Below are 23,797 nucleotides of genomic sequence, written 5' to 3' on the forward strand. Positions count from 1 at the left end.
TTCACACTTCTAAGAATGATAAAATGTGTGGTTGGGTTATACCACCTAGTATTATAGAAAAAAGCTATGACTATTCAACCCCAGAAGTTATAGTTCAATTAGCACTACGCGTAGGCTGCGTTTATACTTCCTGTGGTGTGAAAAATACCAAAGGTACAGTTTAGACCAGGGCTGCTCAATTCCGGTTCTGCAGGGCCTAAATAGTTATGTTTTTTGTTTCTGCTAGTTAATTGCACTCACCTGGTGTCCCAGGTCTGAATTAGTCCCTTATTAGAAGGAGAGGATACAAACCAGAAGTGTCTCAGTCCTCCAGGGCCGACATTGAACAGCCCTGGTTTAGAAAGAGGCAGGTGTTTTTGTCTCTTTGGGACCAACGTCATGTGATCCTGGGAGTAGTGTGTGCCTTTTACTTAAACTGCATGCATCTCAACAAGCCTTTTATTTAAACTGCGTGTATCTCAAAAAGCCTTTTATTTAGACAGCATGTATCTCAACAAGCCTTTTATTTAAACAGCATGCATCTCAAAAAGCCTTTTATTTAGACAGCATGTATCTCAATAAGCCTTTTACTTAAACTGCATGTATCTCAACAAGCCTTTTATTTAAACTGCGTGTATCTCAAAAAAACTTTTATTTAAACTGCATGCATCTCAACAAGCCTTTTATTTAAACTGCATGTATCTCAAAAAGCCTTTTATTTAAACTGCATGTATCTCAACAAGCCTTCTATTTTACTGCATGTATATCAAAAAGCCTTTTATTTAAACTGCATGTATCTCAACAAGCCTTCTATTTTACTGCATGTATATCAAAAAGCCTTTTATTTAAACTGCATGTATCTCAACAAACCTTTTATTTAAACTGCGTGTATCTCAACAAGCCTTTTATTTAAACTGCATGTTATTAGCCTTTTATTTCTTACACCCAGAACAACAATAACAATATCTGGAAATAGTATCATTCAGTTTCAACTGCCTCTTTATTAGGAGTTCCACAATGTGATCAACATTACACCATAGAACCAGATGTATGCTGTTTGACAAAACAACTAGAAACAATATAACAACATGTTACCACGTTACTAGAGTAATTACAGTGTTACTACAGCTGTATAAGAGAACACTGGACGAGAAGAGGTAATGTAAAGTGTTACCAAAATAAGAAAAACAGATATGTTGCAAGAAGGTTCTGCTTTCTAGTTGTCTACGTTGTTTGCGGCATTCCTGGGTAGCAGCACTGCGGGTGTTTGAGTGTTTGATTACATGTTTACTACGTGATCTGGTGTAGGACTCCTGATCCTAAAACAGTGGACCCTCTGAGGTCGATCTGATCTGATCCTCTGAGGCCGATCTGAGTATAATCGCAGTTATAAGGTGATACGCTCCAAAACAATCTCTCCTCCTCAATGCGTAGTACCAGAGTGTGGAACTCAATCTCCTTGGGTTGCTCCATGCCAGGGTAAAATAGAGGCATTGTTCCTAGAGGTAATTTAAGCTCTCTAACAGTGGCCTCTTTCATATATGGAAACAATCTGTATCGCTACCCCCCTGTCCTTTTCTCTCTACAGTCTGACAACTGCGATCACCTTCGGTTGTGTTTGTGGCTAGTTGAAGACAGACCCGTCCACAGAACTAACCAGCCAGACCCCTTGTCCATCAAAGCAGACACGTCCTCCAGGCGAACGGAAGAACAACAGGCTATAGCCCTCCAACCCCCAAGGACTGACATCTCCTTGCAAGGTCAGCTTTCAAGTATTCGTTTTTGCTCTTGCCTCTTTACAAAATGGTGAATGAACTGAATGACTTGTCTGATGTGCATCTATCCACTGCTCAGGTGACATAGAGAAAGATTTGATTGATTGATTGGTTGGTTGATTGATACTTTAACAGACATCGCTGGAGGGGAGTTCACTTTGTCTCTCTTGAGAATGAGTAGAGTAACAGGACAGTCATTCACTCACTCAATACGGTAGTCTTTGTCAGATTGTACATTTATATCCAATTGTAATGTTTTAATGAAATGGCGTGGTGTAGTGCAATTATTTTTGTACGGAAGTGCCCCCCCAAAAAAATGTTAAGTACGTCATAATTTCTCAATCAAAGTTTGTACTGACAGATGTAGCCTATTGAATATTATTATAGAATATGCATAAAATGCATCCTCCAAATGCAACATCTGCCTATGCCGACGCACATATTGTCTCAAGAAAACTGCATCTGCATGCCAATCATTTTATCTCAATCAGTTTCATGAGAATATGCATTTAGATCTTCTTGAAATACTCTTTTCTTGAGCAAATTATAGCAAATGGTGTGCGCTGTTGAGTTTTGGCCGCATTAGAAAAATAAATGCGACTATTCAGCTTCAGCTAACCATCTTAAAATCTTGCTACAATTGAGGTGTTTTTGGTGTAGGCCTAACAGTAACATTATAGGCCTACTATGCTATGCAATTACATTTGGTTCTGTAATGTAAAATACTAATGAATCATTATGTGATCTTGCAATACTTGATTCAGCTTCAGAAATAATATTTTTACCAGCTCCATGTATTCTCAAATAAAAAAATGGGAGGGAGCATTGTCACACCCTGACCTGAGAGAGACGGTTTGTTTCTCTATGTGGTTAGGTCAGGGTGTGGGGTGGGCATTCTATGGTGTCTATTTCTTTGTGTTGAGCCGAGTATGGTTCCTAATCAGAGGCAGCTGTCTATCGTTGTCTCTGATTAGGAATCATACTTAGGCAGCCTTTCCCCACCTGTAGTTGTGGGATCTTATTTTTGTACTGCTTGTTGTAGCCTGCAAGACGTGATGGTCGTTTGTCATTTGTTTATTATTTTGTTGAAGTGTTCTGAGTTAAAATAAATTCAAGATGAACACGTACCACGCTGCACCTTGGTCTACTCCTTTAGACGATCGTTACAGAAGATCCCACCACCAAAGGACCAAGCAGCGTGGGCCGAAAGACTGGACCTTGGAAGAAGTGCTGGATGGGGCAGGACCCTGGACAAGGCCTGGGGAGTATCGTCGTCGGCAAGAAGAAATAGAGGCAGCAAAAGCGGAATGGCGATACTGGGAACAACAGGCAAGGAAACAACGGAAGCCTGAGAGGCAGCGCCCAAAAAAATATTGGGGGGGGGGGGCACACGGGGAGATTGGCGAAGTCGGGGTTGAGACCTGAGCCAACTCCCCGTGCTTACCGTGGGGAGTGAGTGACCGAGCAAGCACCGTGTTACAGTGCGCACTCACAGCCCGGTGCGCTCGGTGCAAGCTCCTCACCGTTGCCGTGCTAGAGTTGGCATTCAGCCAGGAAGGAGTGTGCCTGCTCAGCATTCCTGGTCTCCGGTGCGTTTCTTCGGCCCAGGTTATCCTGCTCCAGCTCTATGCACGGTACCCCCCCGTTCGCCAGCACAGCCCAGTTCGTCCTGTGCCAGCGCTCCGCCCTTGCCGGGCTAAAATAACCATCCAGCCAGGACGGGGTGTGCCAGCCCTAAGCTTCAGACCTCCAGTGCACCTCCACGGCCCAGTATACCCTGTGCCTGCTCTGCGCACCAAGTCTCCCGTGCGTCTCCCCAGTCCAGTGAGACCGGTTCCAGCTCCACGTAGGAAGCCTCCAGTGATGATCCATGGCCCGGAGCCTGTAGTGATAATCCATGGCACGAAGCCTCCAGTGATGATCCATGGCGCGGAACCTGTAGTGAAGATCCATGGCACAGAGCCTGCAGCGACGCTCCCCAGTCCGGAGCCTCCGGCGGCGCTCCCCAGCCCGGAGTCTTCAGTGGCTGTCGGCAGTTCAGAGCCTCTGGCGATGATCCACGGTCTTGTTCCTCCGGTGACACAGAAGCGGGGGGATCAGCGGGCGGTGTGCCCCGAACCAGAGCCGCCGCCAAGTATAGATGCCCACCTGGACCCTCCCCTATAGGTTCAGGTTTGCGGCTGGGAGTCCGCACCTTTGGGGGGGGGGGTACTTTCACGCCCTGACCTGAGAGAGACGGTTTGTTTCTCTATGTGGTTAGGTCAGGGTGTGGGGTGGGCATTCTATGGTGTCTATTTCTTTGTGTTGAGCCGAGTATGGTTCCTAATCAGAGGCAGCTGTCTATCGTTGTCTCTGATTAGGAATCATACTTAGGCAGCCTTTCCCCACCTGTAGTTGTGGGATCTTATTTTTGTACTGCTTGTTGTAGCCTGCAAGACGTGATGGTCGTTTGTCATTGTTTATTCTTTTGTTGAAGTGTTCTGATTTAAAATAAATTCAAGATGAACATCTTGGTCTACTCCTTTTGACGATCGTTACAAGCATTGCTTCCTTGCTCTCCTGCAGCACTACAGCCCTGATGAAATGTAACTTTAGTGTAAATATTTGTACTGTTTTTGTAAGGGATTATCTCATAGAAAGGCAACATGTCTACATTATTTGACAATGTGACAAGCCTGAGAAACCAAAGAGCACCTTACATATTAACTCTTGTTGCAGTCTTGTAACATATTCTATGCAAGGGACTGTAAACTCAAGCAGGAAAATAAAAAGTTACAGTAGGCCTATGTATTCAAGGGGATCTGTAGGATGATGTATTTGAAATAATCAAATAAGTGGATATCCTGGTTAAACTCTACCACTAGAGTTATAAAGGCGTGTGTGTATTCTGGCATTGTTTCAAGTCAACATGATCTGCTGGGAGTCCCAGAGCTACAAAGGTCAGCCATGGGGTCAAAGGTGAAGAGTGAATGTCAGGTAATGTAGGTAGCCAAAGTAGAATAACATTTTGTTAAAACTCTATATAGAGACATCCCTTTGATTTGAGAAATGAAAGGGCTCTTCATGTTAAGAGGAAAGGGGTTGGGAACTGAAAGGGCTCTGTTCATATTAAGAGGAAAGGGGTTGGGAACTGAAAGGGCTCTGTTCATATTAAGAGGAAAGGGGTTGGGAACAGAAAGGGCTCTGTTCATATTAAGAGGAAAGGGGTTGGGAACTCTCAATCGAATGGTCTAATTGTTAGATTATAATACTTTTATCTGTCTAGCATTGATATTTGAGTTTGATATAAAATATATTTTTTAAATCCTTATTCACAGATATTCTCTAACATGACCAGATGTTTTTCTATTAGTTCCATTCCACATAATGTAGTGTGAAGATAAGCATGAGACTTGCAAAAGAGAGGAGAAAATACTGAAACTCTGACACTGAGTTTATACTTTAAGTGTGTTGGCACACACGGTTCCTCTTTAGCGTGGCTAAAACTATTTCAACACTGGTGAGTCACAATGAGAGGGAGGCAACTTCCTCTGTGCCAACTGTCCCTGTAAAGAGGACAATTACCCCACTAAGTACCCAGTTGTCTACAAGTCAGTTAAGAACAAATTCTTATTTTCAATGACAGTGTCACATCCTGACCATAGAAAGATATTATTTTCTGTGGTAGAGTAGGTCAGGGTGTGACAGGGTTTGTTTGCCCTATGTTTTCTATTTCGATGTTTGGGTTCTAGTTTTGTATTTCTATGTTGGGGTTTTGTTTGGGATGATCTCCAATTAGAGGCAGCTGGTCCTCGTTGTCTCTAATTGGAGATCATACTTAAGTAGGGGTTTTTCCACCTGGGTTTTGTGGGTGATTATTTTTGAGTTGTGTATGTGTTCATCTCTGTATCGCGATTTGTTGTTTTTTCATTCAGTGTATTTATGTACTGCATAATTTCACAGTATAAATAATATGTGGAACGACACACACTGCACTTTGGTCCTCTCATTCCTACGACAGACAGCCTAGGAACAGTGTGATAACTGCCTTATTCAGGGGCACAATGACAGAATTTTACCTTGTCAGCTCGGGGATTTGATTTTGCAACTTTTCAGTTACTAGTCCAATGCTCTAACCACTAGGCTACCTGCCGCCCCGTAACATTGCATTGAAAGTGCATATTTCATTCATCATTTTGACTAAATGTATACTTTTAATGTATGTGTGATTCTGAAAATATGAATTTCAATGGTGATAAAAGTGTAAATAAACATTTTTGTTCAACTTCAAATTCAACTTCAAATTCACTGTCATGTTTTCTTTGACTGTACATGAGCAACGGCATTTTATAATAATACCATAATATCCCTCAGCATGGCACTGGTTATTCTTAGCTCTTCAGCAACACCTCACACCAACCGTCAAACAGACATTTTCGTTGAGAAATCACAGACTAGATATATTAGATTACTGTTTAGTAGACAGTTTCACCCTAAAATCCCAATTCCATTTTAGATACGTTATATACCAGGTTAGCCAAGCTGAAATGTAGGCCTAAAGTTTTGTTTGCTACAGTAGCCTAGGTAAATTTAACATAAGAGAAAATGGACAACTGATTGATGGCTTGAGAAGACTAGAGGTTGAGAAACGGCTTTGCCACTGGAATGTGACTTTTACTTTAGTCTACACTTGGATTTCGAGTAAGGTGACACTCACATCTTGAGCGTCCTTCATTGTCCAATGGTGTCCCCTACAGGAATAAAAACATAAAACATCATCATTCTGTTACACCCCACATTCTGTTACACCACACTTCATCTTGTATTTTGGTAGTCTTAGTGAAACATTGTGTCCTGAATAAAGTGTCAATCAAATATTAGTGTGCAGTCATAAAAAAAATATAGTTTTTAAACACCTCCAAATAACACATTTCCTAATAACCCAACTCTTTTTTCACATCCCTATTTTTAAAACTCCATAGTCAGTTTCCAAGTCATTCTTTGATATGAGTCCCATAGTAGTGAGTCAGAAGGAATAGCTGTTTTGTTTCCGTGTCAAGTGGCTACATGACCTTGAAGCTGCTCTTTTCTCTTAGGTCAGCACTGCTAGAGGTCACCGGGTTTCTGTCTGTTCGTGTATAAACATCTCTCAGCAAATGGGAGCAGAGCAGGGACTTGTAGTATCATATACCTGCATCATATCTCTGTTTTTAACACATTACAAACCCCACCTCCTTCAACACAACTCTATAAATACTGGTCCCTTTTGTGTGAACCATCTCTGAACTCTTTGGGAATAGCTCTTTGGGAATAGACTCCTCGGGACCTGTCCGTACTCAGCTTGGAGTGTGTGATACTCAGGTTGGCGTGTGTGAGGTCAGGAACAATCAGTGGACAGTGTGTGTGTGAGGAACTATTCAGTCAAGATGGTTTCCCAGGGGATCCAGATCATGGGCATCATCATGTCGTTGATCGGCTGGTTAATGGTCATCATCGTGTGTGCCCTGCCTATGTGGAAGGTCACAGCCTTCATCGGAGCCAACATCGTCACGGCCCAAACCATCTGGGAGGGAATGTGGATGAACTGTGTTGTGCAGAGCACGGGCCAGATGCAGTGTAAGGTCTACGACTCCATGCTGGCACTACCCCAGGACCTCCAGGCCGCCAGAGCCATGATCATCATTTCCATCCTGACAGGTATCGTCGGCATCTTCCTGTCGATTGCAGGAGGGAAATGCACCAACTGCATAGCAGAGGAGGGATCCAAGTCTAGAGCCTGTATTGTGGCTGGAGTCCTCTACATCATCTCAGGCATCCTCTGCCTCATCCCAGTGTCCTGGTCAGCCAACACCATCATCAGGGATTTCTACAACCCCTTGCTGATCGAGGCACAGAGGAGGGAGCTGGGGGCGTCTCTGTATATAGGCTGGGGTGCTGCAGCACTGCTGCTGATGGGAGGGGGGCTGCTGTGCTGGAACTGTCCCCCCAAGCAGGACCACCACTATCCGGCCAAGTTCTCTCAGGTCAGATCCACCTCCTCCGGACCCATGCAATATGTCTGAGATGTTCATGTCAGTGTCATGTTAAGATCTACTTAATCAAATTGAATTTAAATGAGGACACTAAGGACAGTTCTCATACCAAAAACAGTGAGAGTTTTAAATCACAAAGAACTTGAATGGTTTTGTTGAGTTAAAATAATGTTACGAGTTATGTTATAACTATAATATAAGTATTTTCGTTTTTTTTTTAAACAGCTGATATTCTCTACTACTGAAGTACCCTGTTAATATCCTTTAATGTCAAATTAAATCCATGAGGTTAGGAATACTGTATATCAAGTTATGTCTCCATTTTGGTGCTGTCTTAACATTGTTCCTGTGATTAAAACAAGTGTGTCATCATTGTAAATAAACTGTACAATATAAATATAATACGTCTGTATTATCCATTTATTTATGAAAGCGCAACAATTAATCACTCAAATGTGCTTTCACTGGGTTATCAGTGAGGTGAATTATCTTTCTGTTGCGGTAAAACATTTTATCCAGTATCAGTACAAACACCCCTATGCTCTGCTCTGTTTGGTGTGTAAACCTTGACCTATTTAGAATAACTATTGAGATGCTTGATAATGATCAGATTCATGTTGACTTGATCATAAAATAGAAAAACAATAAGAGATGGGGAAAATAAGAATTTGTCTGTTTATACAGGCAGTCCAATTATGATATATTTTCCACTAATTGGTCTTTTGACAAATCACATCAGATCTTTTACAGAGCTGAAAAGATTTGTCAAAAGACCAATTAGTGGAAAAAATATCAGAATTGCTCTGTCTTTGTAAACGCAGCCTCAAAAACATCTGTAGCCTACTACATTAGGTTTCAGTAGACCTACTGATTCGTCTATCACAGCAAAATAGAAATACAAATAGATGCCGTTGCTCATGTACAGTCAAAGAAAACATGAGACAGTGAATTTGTAGTTGAATTTGAAGTTGAACAAAAATGTTTATTTACACTTTTATCACCATTGAAATTCATATTTTCAGAATCACACATACATTAAAAGTATACATTTAGTCGAAATGATGAATGAAATATGCACTTTCAATGCAACGTTATGGGGTGGCAGGTAGCCTAGTGGTTAGGGCGTTGGACTAGTAACCGAAAAGTTGCAAGATCAAATCCCCGAGCTGACAAGGTAAAAATCTGTCATTGTGCCCCTGAACAAGGCAGTTAACCCACTGTTCCTAGGCCGTCTGTCACAGCTCCTGTTGTAGGAATGAGAGGACCAAAGTGCAGCGTGTGTGTCGTTCCACATATTATTTATACTGTGAAACTATGCAATACATAAATACACTGAATGAAAAAACAACAAACCGTGACGCAGAGATGAACACATACACAACTCAAAAATAATCACCCACAAAACCCAGGTGGAAAAACCCCTACTTAAGTATGATCTCCAATTAGAGACAACGAGGACCAGCTGCCTCTAATTGGAGATCATCCCAAACAAAACCCCAACATAGAAATACAAAACTAGAACCCAAACATCGAAATAGAAAACATAGGGAAAAAAACCCTGTCACACCCTGACCTACTCTACCACAGAAAATAACATCTTTCTATGGTCAGGATGTGACACTGTCATTGAAAATAAGAATTTGTTCTTAACTGACTTGTAGATAACTGGGTAATTAGTGGGGTAATTGTCCTCTTTACAGGGACAGTTGGCACAGAGGAAGCTGCCTCCCAGCCAATGTAGAGCGTGGCCCCCAGCTCCATCTTCTGAGATCTGATCTGCAAGGGGTCCCTGATGATGGTGTTGGCCGACCAGCAGACAGGGATGAGGCACAGGACTCCAGCGATGATGATGACTACACCCTTGCCAACGCCTATTCCGGATTTGGCCCTCTCGTCCTCCAGGATGCCCACCAGGCCCATGGGCATGGTACATGTTAGACCTACTGATTCGTCTATCACAGCAACGGGCCAATCCGCACAGCACCAGACAATTGTTATCAGGTGTGGTTCATCTAGCCCCCTGAGGTGCAGATAAGCGTTCTTCTTTTATAAACTTAACCACTGTTGTCATTTTAACACCATCTAGAAGTAGCCTACTGTACCATGCATTCAGCTTGTTTGCAAATTCTGGGCATTAGCCTCGGCGTGATCGGATGGTTTGGAGACATTATCATTTGCGCGCTTCCCATGTGGAAAGTGACCGTGTTCATTGACAACAACATTGTCACAGCACAGATAATGTGGACAGGCCTGTGGTTGATGAACATGCATGCATGGTACAGAGCAGTGTAAAGTCTACGACTCCATGCTGGCACTACCTCAGGATCTACAGGCGGCCCGCACCCTAATGGTCATCTGGTTGCTCTCAAAGCCATCCTGCTGTCTATCGTTGGGGGGAAATTCACCAACTGCCTCGAGGACACGCGGTCCACAGTCTCCATAGCATCGGGAGGATTTTCATAGTCTGGGGGTCCACGGGGCTCATGCTTCTGGGTGGAGGGATTCTCTGTAGCCAGTGTCCACTAAGCCAGGATCGGGGACACTCCTCCAAATACAATGTGGCAAGATATGTAAAATTATATTCGGCAAGAGCGGCCTATGTGTGAGCACATGGCAATATTTGCTTTGAACATTGACTAGCCTAACAATGTTGCTTTGGGGCTTTTGAACTAACTTTTTGTTTTAACTCCAATAATTGAAACACATTTTCCAATAATGTATTCCACCTTTTTAATGAGTGATCCCTTGCACATTGTTGTAACATTTTCAGCTGAAGCAATAGCTATGGGTGTGGAGTGGTTGGACTGTTGTAAGATAAAGGGAATGGTTTAGGATGTGTGGTAAGATTGTCCACGAAGTAGATTAAACCAAATGCCAATAACTCTTTAAATCTCCTCCAGGGTCCACTTAATTATATCATCCATCTCACACACGCACCCTCCCTCTCCTTTAACCTCCTTGTTAGGGTATGTCAAAGCCTGATATAGATATTTCTAAATACTGTCATGGTTTGGTAGCCTCATACGAGGCTAGTGGTTTGGTAGCCTCATACGAGGCTAGTGGTTTGGTAGCCTCATACGAGGCTAGTGGTTTAGGGTCACCATGTTGGAACCATTTCCCCAACACAATGTGTTCAATGTATCTTAAGCATAATCTGAATGGCTCTTGTGGTTACGTGAGGGCTTTTAGGATGAAGATAAGTTCCGATGTGGTTAGGAAGTGTCACCATTACCCTTTTCCCTAAATTGCAAGTTGTTGACAGTTTCTTGTAACCTGCAGAGTCACTTGTGGAAACAAATGACACATTGACTAACTGGTAGTGGAATGTCACTTTCATAACATGTCCTAACCCTACATCTTTTGAAATATAAATATAAAATCCAAATGTTGATACATACAGTGTTGGTAAAACCAACTTTTTATAAAATAAATAGGCCTGCATATGTGTATTTATTTACATTTTCAAAGTCACAATGAAGGTCTGGGATTTAGCATTTTGATAGATGGGTAATGCCTTCATGGAAGTGCCAGTTTCAGTGTAGATGGTATCAAGTTGGAAGAAGTGTAATCCCAATGAACTCCAGGTTGTTTTGAACCTGTCGCATATGAAAGAGAGCTTTCTGAAGATGACAGTATTGAGTGAAGGATTGTCACCACTTTGTCAGCTCTGTCTGTGTGTCACAAAGTATCTACAGTGTGACAGCCTGAGGAAACTGGTCTGTCCGGAACAACTCACCTGGTGGCAGGAAACCACTCCTCCTGCACATTCTTCCTCCTCAGCGGGCTCCAGTTGTTTCTGATCGTCAATCAGACCTCTCACATAGCTCCAGATATCCAGACCTAGGCAGCCAGACTTCTCTTTCTCCCACTTCGGACACAACCTTTGGTCATGGGAAGGATTGGAAAGGAGGTGTTGGGCCAGGTGCTCAGCTTCATCGGCTTCGTGGGGGTGGCAGTGACCACGGGTATCCCCATGTGGAGGGTAACCACTTACATCGGTGCCAACATCGTAACAGGACAGATTGTGTGGGACGGCCTGTGGATGAACTGCGTGATGCAGAGCACGGGACAGATGCAGTGCAAGATAAACGACTCAATAATGAGGCTATCGACAGACCTTCAGGCAGCGAGGGCCCTGGTCATCATCTCCATTATCTTCAACTTTGTCGGCCTGATTGTCACCTTCATCGGGGGCCAGTGCACCAGCACCCTGAAGTCTGAATCCTCCAAGGGTAAAGTGATGATCCTTGGAGGCATCCTGCTGCTCATTGGTGCTCTTCTGGTCCTCATCCCCGTCTGCTGGTCGGCAGCGTTTACCATCTCAGACTTTAATAACCCTCTGACCATTGAGACCCAGAGGAGGGAGATAGGAGCCTCCATCTACATCGGCTGGGGCTCCACAGCACTGCTCCTCATCGGGGGGATAATCCTCTGCACCTCCTGCCCGCCCCAGAAGATGTATGGGTACCCAGGCTATCCTCAAGGAGCGCCCATGTACCCCTATCCAGGCCAACCAATGGTCCAGGCAGGGCCCTATGGGAGAGTTTACACCCCAACCAGTAGACCCTACTCAGGGACAGGTTCATATGCACCAAGCAAGCCATACACAGCACCAATAGAATACGCTGTACCTGGACGGCCTGGACGGTATCTGTAACAAAGTGAAATGGAAAAAGGGAACGTCTCCCTGAATACTGACTGGTATTTTGGACCTTGACGTTTTCAAGCTATTGTTTTGCTGAGCTTTGCCTCTGCAGAGTTTAATTGCACCACCAAAATGTACTTTTATCATGTACTTTTGTCCACATTGATATGTAGATATTGTTATTGATGAGAATAACATGCAATTTATAGACATGAAAATGATTGTGTGAATGATATTCATTATGTTTACGAGTGTTTGCACTTTCACACAAGAGGAAGAATCTGTTCTTTCTAATGTTGACAATGTAAATCCTTATGTCTTAATGCAAACATTACAACAAATTGTTTGATAATGAGAATGGATGTAGCGTAAATGTTCATTTTAGCAGCAACCTGTGTTCTCCCATTGTGCAACCGGTACTGTTGTCTTGTAAATAGCTGGCTGGTCTATGACTTGTGATGTATCTGTACACATGTATCTGTATCTGAAAACAACACATTTTTCTGTAAATATTTTGTGGATATATTTACCAAATATAAACACACATTTTATTACATAAAATAATGTGTAGTCTTAATGTGTCTTTGTGGAAAAGTTGGGAAACAACAACTGCGATTTCAAGTGTTCATTAACTATGAGCAATAATCATACCAATAATCAAAGCCTATGCATTTTCTAACTTACGATTCATGTTATAAAAGTTGCATTTTGAATTCAACTCTGCCTTAAATCATGAATCTAAATATCTAAGTCGTTGGGGGGAGGGGGTAGTAAGCTGACATATGGAGTTGGTTTAAGATGGTCATACCATGGATCATTTAGCTATTTGATTTTGAATTTCAGGTATAAAAAAAATAGAAAAAAATTTGGATTTGGCCTTTACTACAATAGCGCATAGTAGTGCATTGAATAACACATTCATAAATGGCAAAATACATAAGGAATAAGGTTTTGAAGTGTATGTCTTATATCTAGGAGATATAAGAAAGCTCAGGAAATATATATATATATATTTTTTTTTTTACACATATTCAACCCCTTATTTTTGTTGACACAAAACTACCTCTATACTTCCATTCATTTGTATGGTTTACCTTCAGATGCGATCCTGTGACACTTAGTTTGTAGCCAAAACGGTTTTGACGCTAGACAGAAGTTGGCACATCAGCGTTACCGTCATCAGACGAGTCCCGTGGGGCTTTTAGGGGTCGTAGAGCAAAACGGAGAACACCAGCGTGTTCGTGAAAGTCTCATCTTTCTATATTAGTTTGTAGGCCAAACCGTTCAGACGCTACAGACGTTTATGTGAGAGGACCAGTTTTTTTCTCATGGTTTGACAAACACCGCTGTAGCTCGGCCACTTTCCACCGCAGATGAGGAAGGCCGACATAGGAGGATGTAGCGTATTGAGACACAGCCCGTGCAAAAAAAAAGATATCTCTAGCTTAAACTGCCGGATTTTGATAGGGTGTGTCAATAGACTCTTAAGGATTTTAAGGGATCAATATCTTTCAGTTACATGATGACGTGTATCTGTGAATCTCCTTTCATTTTGGAGATAGCATGGTTAATCAAAAGCTACCTCATATCTCCTCTCTCCAAATACACAAACATCCCACTGGGAACACAATGGTTGAATCTACATCGTTTCCACATCATTTCACTCAAACTACGTTCGTTGAACCAACGTGGAATAGACGTTGAATTGACGTCCGTGCTCAGTGGGATAGTTTTGAGAGTCTAGACTGTAACTCAAATAGGTTGTTAAATTAGATTGCCAACAGCTTTCTTTAAAATCAAGGTCTCTTAGATCTGTACTGGGCTTAAAGGCAATGTTCTGTAATGTGTTTATTTAATGTATTGGTTTATTACATGAAAAAAATGGGTTCAGGATCAAAACCAAGAAAACAGAGACTAAATATAGGCCTGAACTTACTTCTGGCTATGACAAATCTGAATTTTGGTGGTATTAGCAACTTGATTACAGGAAACAATAGTTGCAATAAAAAATGTCATCATGAGAACGGGGAACAACAGGAGTAGCTTTGAATTTCCGGCCATGACTAATGAGAATTCAGGTGGCATTGTTGACGGTTTATCTCTCTACCCTGAAACCAGTGGGCAGACAGGCCTAACCACCCAGCCAAACGACATTCACTACAGAGGCATTTTTTGAATGGACCAATTACTATCTCTTCTTTACAGGTCTTGTTTTCGTTAGCGTGTCCAAAGAGATTGAGGCGCATCTCATCGAAACCCATTGTCATTCACACATACCGACAGGGGAGGTGAAAGAATCTGGTCCGGCTTGAAAATTACCATGTCAACTGGTTTCAGGACAGGGGGAAGGATGTTGACTCCACCCTTTCAGGAGCAGAGAGATCCATATAACTTCAGGGGACGTGACTAAATCATTAGTTAACAACGATTACAACCAAGCTGAGCTGACTTGCATTGACTCTCCTCTACAACCTCTGCCTGAGCTTCATTGATTTTACAACAAAAAACAAGAAGTCTTCAAAATGGTGTCGATGGGAAGACAGATGCTGGGCTTCGCCCTGGCTATCATTGGGTTCCTGGGGACCATTATTGTGTGTGCCCTGCCTATGTGGAAAGTCACAGCCTTCATCGGAGCCAACATCGTGACTGCTCAGGTCATATGGGAGGGCTTGTGGATGAACTGTGTGACTCAGAGCACGGGACAGATGCAGTGCAAGATCTACGACTCCCTCCTGGCCTTACCCCAGGACCTGCAGGCTGCCAGAGCTCTGAGCGTCATCGCCATCATCGCATCATGCTTCGGCATCCTCTTGGGAATTTCTGGAGGAAAGTGCACCAACTTTGTGGAGGATGAGGCTTCCAAAGCTAAAGTAGCCATTGCCAGCGGGATCATCTTCATCGTGGCTGGCGTCCTCATCCTCGTCCCTGTCTGCTGGTCCGCCAACACCATCATCAGGGATTTTTACAACCCTCTGCTGGTCGAGGCCCAGAGGAGGGAGCTGGGGGCCTCACTGTACATCGGCTGGGGCACAGCAGGGCTCCTGATCCTGGGAGGGGGGCTCCTCTGCAGCTCCTGCCCACCCAAGGAGGAGCGTGACGACTACCCAGTGAAGTACTCACAGGCAAGATCCACAGCTACCAGCAGAGCTTATGTTTGAGCTGGAAACTGTTGAAAGAAAGACTGTAAATGATTTGATTATCTTTGGTAATCTTCTGTGAATTGAAAATACCATGCAAGTTACTGGTATTATCCAGTCTTGTTCTTTTCCATTTTATGTTTTGAAAGTGGTGTGAAATCAGAACAGAGTGAATATGTGAAAACAAATTAACTGAGCTCTTCAGAACTTTGCAAGAAAAAAACAAGACAGAACTGTTGCCTATAAGAAATGACGTTACAGAGAAGTAGTACTACTGTATACGCAATGTAGAGGGATCATCTCATGGGTCATGGGGTGATGACTGAAGTGAATTGAAGCCATTCCCATAACCCTAACTTATTTTTTACCGTATAAGGACACTGTGCCAGAATGATAGTATTGATGTAAGAACATGGACTATATGTACATTATATATGTATAATGGGCGGCAGGGTAGCCTAGTGGTTAGAGTGTTGGACTAGTAACCAAAAAGTTGCAAGTTCAAATCCCTGAGCTAACAAGGTACAAATTTGTTGTTCTGCCCCTGAACAAGGCAGTTAACCCACTGTTCCTAGGCCGTCATTGAAAATAAGAATTTGTTCTTAATTGACTTGCCTAGTTAAGTAAAATGTATAATTGGCTTGTCATAACTGTGTACTGTAGATCACAGTATGTTTGGCAAACAGCCAAGTGTTTCTGTTTATGATTATGTCTAAAGAACTTATTCAATAGCAAACTTTTTTGTTTGTTTGTATAAAACATTTCCAACAAAGTTTATACATTGGTGTTAACTGTCTTTTTAAGAAATTGACTCCCAAGTTACTGTGATTTCCTTTTTCTCAGCTGAAATCTTAGCTGAAAATGTCTAATAGCATAGTATTTAGGTGAAATGACCTACTGACAATCCTCCCTCACGGTTTGAATGACACCAAAAGTGGGACTTTACATCCCGTTGATTCGAGTAAGAAAGTGAGGAAAGTATTTAACTCTGTCACAATCCTGAGAACACTGACTTCTTCTAAGGATTTGAAATAGATTTCCCCATTATTAGAAATACTCACTGAGACATTTACTTTAAAGACTGGCAGTGACAGATTGACAAAATCTTTGAGGGGCAAGAATGCACAGATGAACCAGTTACCCAACTTAAGCCAGGTTAGATAAGAAAAAAAACAATTGTCTGTGAAACAAGCTCTGCTATTTAAACTGGCTTCCTCTCAGAACCAGCTATGTAGAGATGATGTGCAGAGATTGGCCAAAATACAAATTGTACATTTACGTCATTTAGCAGACGCTCTTATCCAGAGCGACTTACAGTAGTGAATGCATACATCTCATACATTTTTTTCTTTTCCTACTGGCCCCCCGTGGGAATTGAACCCACAACCCTGGCGTTGCACACATCATGCACTACCAACTGAGCTACAGGGAAGGCTAGTTAGTGGGGGTAGTATAGGGGGTAGTAGAGACAGAGAGGGTTAGTGGGGGTAGTATAGACAGAGAGGGTTAGTGGGGGTAGTATAGACAGAGAGGGTTAGTGGGGGTAGTATAGACAGAGAGGGTTAGTGGGGGTAGTATAGACAGAGAGGGTTAGTGGGGGTAGTATAGACAGAGAGGGTTAGTGGGGGTAGTATAGACAGAGAGGGTTAGTGGGGGTAGTATAGACAGAGAGGGTTAGTGGGGGTAGTATAGACAGAGAGGGTTAGTGGGGGTAGTATAGACAGAGAGGGTTAGTGGGGGTAGTATAGGCAGCGAGATATAGGCCTACTGGATATTTTCATAATTTATTGTTATTTAGATTGAAAAAAACTGGTAGAACCTGGTTTGTTTTCATTGTTCATTCATTGTTGAATAGACAATTGTCACTACTTTCTCGAACAAGAAGCATTAAGAACAGTATCACCTTACCACCCCTTAAACTACATCGTAATTCCTTGTGCCAAGTATACCAAAACATGTCACGTTGCATCTTCTTCTTGTGACAGTGAGACGCTGTTTACATACATTACATAATGCTTAAGTTAACTGTGCACATTATAAAAATATGTTGTATGAGTTTAAACAGATCAGATTATCGATCAGATTATCTCTCGCCCCCAGCCCCACCTCTCTCTTTTCTGTCCATTGGCGTGCCAATGCAATGTGAATGTCTCCAAATCGGTTGGGGCATACTGCATGCTCTGGAAACTGTGGTGACCTCTCTAACCTAGTGAAAGCGAAGCTTGGCGTAGGTGTGTCATGAAAGCAAAACAAATCACTGTTGATTTTTAGTTGAGAATGTGTAAACTAATAAGGTATGATGAGTTCACATAAACACACAGGGCGAGAAGGGTACTTTAAAGGGCTTAGTGCTTCCCTCCTCTGTTTTCTTTTCTGTCCTCCCATGACTATTTATAAAACTTATTTCAGCACTATTTGCCATCTATTGCTAATAATGTCAAATGAATCCCATTGAAAATTCATTTTGCTGTTTGAGCTTTCAAGCTGGTGAGTTTTCAAGCACCTGCCTACATCCTCGTTCTTCATAGGATGTTTGAACAATAAAAGCTTTGTAAACTGATCTACCATATCCAAAAAGGAGAATAAAATGAAACTCCCACCTTTATTGTCCACACACAACAATGTATCCTGTAAGGCTGGTATTATTTGGCTGGCTCTCAGTTTCTTAAAGCTGGACCAGCCAGTAACACTCTTCTTTCTCGTTTTCAAATGCACCAAAACACCTGATCGCCTTCCGATATTAACTTGGAGACACAAAGAGTTAGTCAATGAGTAGAGAGAGACAGAGAGACACTGCATTCAGAATGTGTTCCATGGGCATTCAGATGCTGGGCAGTGCCCTGGCCTTGATCGTCTGTGTAGGGAACAACCATTGTCGGCGGCGTGCCCATGTGGAGGGTCATAGACTTAATCTGAAAAAACAATGTCACCTCACAAACCATCTGGATGAGCTGTGTGGTCCAGAGCATGGGCCAGATGCAGTTTAAGGTATATGACTCCATGATGTTCCTCAGCTCCGACCTGCAGGTTGCTAAAGCGCTGGTTGTGGTGGACATCGTGGTGGGAATTGCTGATCTCATCATGGCGTTTGTCGGGGGGGAAGTGCACCAACTTTCTGTTGGAGGAGGTGGCCAAGGCACGGGCAACGGTGACAGTAGGGGTGGTGCTCATCATCAGTGGGATCCTGTGTCTCATCCCTGTATCCTCGACAGCCAGTCTCATCATCCAGGACTTTTACAACCGACTCCTGGTGGATGCTCAGCGGAGAGAGCTGGGGTGCTGGGATCTTGCTACTCCTGGGAGGGGGACTCCTCTGTGGTAACTGCCACCCCAAGGAGGACGACAAGCCCCCTCTGTGAAATATATACTAGCCAAGTCATCAGGAAGTTACAGCAAACCGGCAGGTTCTGTGGCAAGTTCTTCCACCCCAACAAAGACCGACATTTAATATGAAGGTTCATGAGACAAACTGGTCTGCATGAAAATGTTGTTTCTCCATCTTTTCAAAAGGTATTGGTGGTATAAGGTACATGGATGGACAGTGGAATATAAAGGAAAAGGTACCAGTGGAAAGATGTATGCAAAAAACTACTATGAAGGAAAATATGCACTTAACTTTTTGATTGATTAGCCAAGGAAACACTTCACTCTTAGAAAAAATGGTTCCAAAGGGATTCTTCAGCTGCCCCATAGAGGAACCCTTTCGGTTATCTCTTTGGAAAGGATTCTGTATAGAACTCAAAACAGTTCTACCTGGAACCGAAAGGGTTCTTCAAAGGGTTCTCCAATGGGGACAGCCAAAAAGCTCATTTTTCTAAGAGTGTATGAGTGTATTAATATGCTACTGTTTAGATATACACTGAACACTGAGGAGTATTTCTGTCTGTAATAAAAAACAACTTCTGATTGGCTGGGCCTGGCTCTCTAGTGGGTCGCCCAGTCATGTGAAATCCATTGATTAGGGCATTATTCATTTATTTAAATTGACTGATTTCCTTAACTGTAATTCACAAAAAAAGTAGAAATTGTTGCATGTTGTGATTATATTTTTGTTCAGTATATGTAAATGTTGATTATACACTGTTGCAAATTATATTAGTCAGCAACTTTTTATACTGTTGTATGTTCTCTGTTTTATTACAATAAACTATCTTTTCATATTTCAGGTGAGTGTTTGTGGATTCAGTACTCACACAGATGTCCTTGTTTTCGCTATACGCATTCATCATGATCATAATATGTTCTCTGTAAGTTTAAAACAGAACACTGGTAAAACCTGTTTGACAGGAACTGGTGTCAGAGAATTCCACCCATGCTTCTAACTCAATGACCACTTCAATGTGTTTTTTGACCAACATATACAATTACAAGGCTTGCAAACATTGGGTATGTCTTGTGACAGATATTGTTGTACCAACCTACTCTCGTAATATTTAAATCAATAAAATAATCAAATATGTTTGAGTTCATAAAAAGACTGGTCTGAGTTGACTGTGTTTACACTAAGCTGTGAGAAAGCAGTGTTATGTTCCCCTGTTATCAGACCTGTAGATCAGGGAGAGAGTCTCCAGTTACGCTGTTCTCATGCAGAAAATATTGAAAGAGCTTAAAATGACTTAATCCCTTAATTCCTTCTAATTTGTCTCACCATTCAATTTTCTCTTTGCCTTAGGTGTTTTTGTTATTGTGTTACTAAGATAAAGTTTAACATCAAGTCATTGATTGTCACATTATATTCAGTAGTGATACAGAAAGACTGTCCAGTAATATTCAGTAAGATTTGAATGATCAAATCCTCCTCATAATCCACCCAGTATCAATTTAAGCATCACTGTTTCACTCTGAATGACTGTTTCAGTGCTGCTCGTTCTCTTTCTATTCTATTCAAAGAAACCTGCAATATTGTGGAACACCTCAGTCATGTCCCTCCATCAAATAGGTCCTACACTGATGACACACTACTGCTATCTAGTGGTATATACAGTGCATTCAGAAAGTATTCAGACCCCTTGACTTTTTCCACATTTTGTTATGTTACAGAGTTATTCTAAAATGTATTAAATTAAGAAAAAAAATCTGCAGAAATGTACACACAATACCCCATAATGACAAAGCAAAAACAGGTTTTTTTCGATTTTTTGCAAATTTACTAAAAATAAAAAATGAAATACCTTATTTACATAAGTATTCAGGATACTCAGGTGCATCCTGTTTCAATTTATCATTCTTGAGATGATTCTACAACTTGATTGGAGTCCACCTGTGGTAAATTCAATTGATTGGACATGATCTGGAAAGGCAAACACCTGTCTATATAAGGTCTCACAGTTGACAGTGCATGTCTGTCACGTCCTGACCATAGTAAGATGTTATTTTCTATGGTAGAGTAGGTCAGGGCGTGACGGGGGTGTTTTGTGTTTTTCTATGTTTTGTATTTCTATGTTTAGGTTCTAGTTTTCTATTTCTATGTTGTTGTTTTTGGGATGATCTCCAATTAGAGGCAGCTGGTCCTCGTTGTCTCTAATTGGAGATCATACTTAAGTAGGGTTTTTTTCCCACCTGTGTTTGTGGGTAGTTGTCTTCTGTTTAGTTTTCTGTACCTGACAGAACTGTTGGCTGTTTGTTTGTTATTTTTTCTTTAGTGTTCTGAGTTAAAATAAATATTCATCATGAGCACTCAACACGCTGCGCTTTGGTCCCCTCTCTACGATAGCCGTTACAGAACTACCCACCACAACTGGATCAAGCAGTGTGCCCGGGATGAGATGGATTCCTGGTCTCTGGAGGAGTTGCGAGAGAGGATAGACTGGACTTGGGGGCAAGTATTGGAGAGATACAGAAGCCTGCCGGGAAAGCACGAGAGGCAGCCCCAAAAAATGTTTTGGGGGGGCACACGGGTAGATTGGCGGAGTCAGGGTGGAGACCTGAGCCAACTCCCCGTGCTTATCGTGGTGAGCATGTGCCTGCTCCTCGCACTCTCCCTCCCGTGCGCCTCCACAGCCCAGTATACCCTGTGCCAGCTCTGCGCACCCGGTCTCCAGTGTGTCTCCCCAGTCCGGTGAGACCTGTTCCAGCTCCACGAAAGAAGCCTCCATTGATGATCTATGGTCCGAAGCCTCCAGTGATGATCCATGGCACGAAGCCTCCAGTGATGATCCATGGCCCGGAGCCTGTGGGGATGATCCATGGCACGAAGCCTCCAGTGATAATCCATGGCCCGGAGCCTGTAGGGATAATCCATGGCAAGAAGCCTGTAGGGATGATCCATGGCCCAGAGCCTGTAGAGATGATCCATGGCATGAAGCCTCCAGTGATAATCCATGGCCCGGAGCCTCCAGTGATGATCCATGGCACAAAGCCTCCAGTGATGATCCATGGCGCGGAACCTGTAGTGATGATCCATGGCACGGAGCCTGCAGCAACGGTCCCCAGTCCGGAACCTACAGCGATGCTCCCCAGTCTGGAACCTCCAGAGAGGCCCCCTCAGTCCGGAGCCTCCAGCGATGCTCCCCAGTCCGGAGCCTCCAGCGACACTTCCTAGCTCAGTTGCACTTGCAACACCAGGGTTGTGGGTTCAATTCCCACGGGGGACAAGTATGAAAATGTATGCACTCACTACTGTAAATCGCTCTGGATAAGAATGACACACAATGTAAAAAAACATCTCACTGTGTTGTTGTCTTTGTAAATGGAAGATAAAAAAGTATAAATGGAAGAAATAAATGTGTGGAAATTGCTAGGCTGTAATCACAGAGATAAAAGAGCAAACAGACATTTTGAGCATCGTGTTAAAATGTATTTTTTCACTTTGTTTCATCCCCAGTTCTGCACAAGCTGTAGCACCCCCCATGGCTGTGGAGGAGCTGGGCATCACCCTGTCCATGGTGGGATTGGCAGGCACCATCCTGATCTGCGCCCTGCCCATGTGGAAGGTTACAGCGTTCATCGGCACCCACCTGGTGGTCATGCAGGTGTTCTGGGAGGGCCTGTGGATGACCTGTGTGTCTGAAACCACGGGACAGATGCAGTGTAAAATCTATGATGCTCTTCTAGACCTGTCCCCTGACCTCCAGGCGGCCCGGGGCCTCATCGTCATCAGCATGGTACTGGGCTGCCTGGCATTCCTCGTCTTCCTTCTGGGGGCTAGGTGTACCAACTGCCTGAGCCATCCCAAGTTCAAAGCCAGCATGGTGCAAGCCGCAGGGGTCACCTTCGCCCTGGCTGGGTTAAGCATCATAGTGGCTGTGTCCTGGACGGCCCAGTCAATCATTAGGGACTTCTATAACCCGCGCGTCCCTGAGGTGCTGAAGAAAGAGATGGGGGCGGCCATCTATGTGGGCTGGGTGACCTCTGGGTTCCTGTTCTGTGGAGGAGGGGTGCTGTGTACCAGCTGTCCTCCAGGGGGGAGAGAGGGCAGACATGCTTCCAGCAGTAGGTACACCCTGGCTAGGATGCCCACTCACACTCACAGCAGCTACGCCATAAAGAACTATGTGTGAGAGGAGAGTGCTTTATTTGCCTGTTAACTTCAGGCAAATAGTGTTGGCAGGTGTTGGCACTATGAAGAGACATGTCACAGCATGTTTTTCCATGACAACATTGTTATTTTGTACATTGAATGTCCATGTCTGGTTATTCAGTGTATTGTCTGACTTTCATAGATTTAGAATTGCCCTAGAACTATTTGATAGCTTGGTGGAAGTTTTAAAAATAAGATCATGTTAATTAATTCTTGTTACAAAATAAGTCTGACTTAGTTAATTGTAGCTATTCAAATGTTCAGTCTATCACCATGAAATATGTTTACTGAGGAAATATCTGTTATTGAAATATAATCACTGAAAATCAATAGGTTACTAATATTGACAGTACAACTACATCAACTGAATGAACCTGATTGTTTTTATTTCCCTGTATTGTAATTCACATACTTTCATTTTTCCTAATCCTATTCAACTGTGGTTACTACTTATAATGTGTTTTTGTAACAATGTTTATCACAGTTCATTTTGTGATTAGAATCTGTATGCTAAGAGTATAGAGGCAGTACTTTAGAGGGCAACAAATCATATTCTTTGAATGATTTGCGATTTGAACTTAAAATAGAAATAAACATTTTGATTAGAAATTACTTTTGTTGCATCTCTTTTATTTATCTTATTGAAAAAGTGTATCAACTCATTAGAAGGGAGAACATCGAACATTCAGAATGAAGTATGAAAGATGCTGTACTTGGGGAAGCACACAAGG

General features: G+C 42.7%; 3 protein-coding genes and 1 pseudogene across 4 annotated transcripts; all 4 read left to right on the forward strand.

Moving 5' to 3' along the window:
* The first annotated feature begins 1,203 nt into the window (after positions 1 to 1,203).
* On the forward strand, positions 1,204 to 23,678 carry cldnj (claudin j). Its single transcript, XM_014162772.2, has 2 exons — positions 1,204 to 1,739; positions 22,371 to 23,678. Exon 2 carries the CDS (start codon positions 22,396 to 22,398, stop codon positions 23,044 to 23,046), a length of 651 nt encoding a protein of 216 aa, XP_014018247.1. The 5' UTR covers positions 1,204 to 1,739; positions 22,371 to 22,395; the 3' UTR covers positions 23,047 to 23,678.
* cldnf (claudin f) lies at positions 6,986 to 13,126 on the forward strand. 2 transcript variants are annotated; one of them, XM_045702918.1, is made up of 2 exons: positions 6,986 to 7,638; positions 11,648 to 12,422. In XM_045702918.1, the coding sequence occupies exons 1-2, from the start codon at positions 7,160 to 7,162 to the stop codon at positions 12,420 to 12,422; spliced, it is 1,254 nt and encodes a 417-aa protein (XP_045558874.1). In that variant the 5' UTR covers positions 6,986 to 7,159.
* Positions 14,508 to 16,324, forward strand: LOC106581065 (claudin-4). Its single transcript, XM_014162774.2, has one exon. The coding sequence runs from the start codon at positions 14,933 to 14,935 to the stop codon at positions 15,566 to 15,568; it is 636 nt and encodes a 211-aa protein (XP_014018249.1). The 5' UTR covers positions 14,508 to 14,932; the 3' UTR covers positions 15,569 to 16,324.
* Positions 17,225 to 20,072, forward strand: LOC106581062 (claudin-4-like; annotated as a pseudogene).
* Positions 23,679 to 23,797: the final 119 nt, after the last annotated feature.

This window comes from Salmo salar, chromosome ssa20 (genome assembly GCF_905237065.1).
Source record: "Salmo salar chromosome ssa20, Ssal_v3.1, whole genome shotgun sequence".
NCBI lineage: Eukaryota > Metazoa > Chordata > Actinopteri > Salmoniformes > Salmonidae > Salmo > Salmo salar.

Excerpts from the sequence above, each read along its gene's own strand:
- cldnf (XM_045702918.1), top strand. The coding sequence starts at position 7,160 with ATGGTTTCCCAGGGGATCCAGATCATGGGCATCATCATGTCGTTGATC. Across the intron at positions 7,639-11,647 it reads GAGGCACAGAGGAGGGAGCT|TTTGGTCATGGGAAGGATTG; the intron begins GGGGGCGTCTCT and ends TCGGACACAACC.
- LOC106581065 (XM_014162774.2), top strand. The coding sequence starts at position 14,933 with ATGGTGTCGATGGGAAGACAGATGCTGGGCTTCGCCCTGGCTATCATT.
- cldnj (XM_014162772.2), top strand. The coding sequence starts at position 22,396 with ATGGCTGTGGAGGAGCTGGGCATCACCCTGTCCATGGTGGGATTGGCA.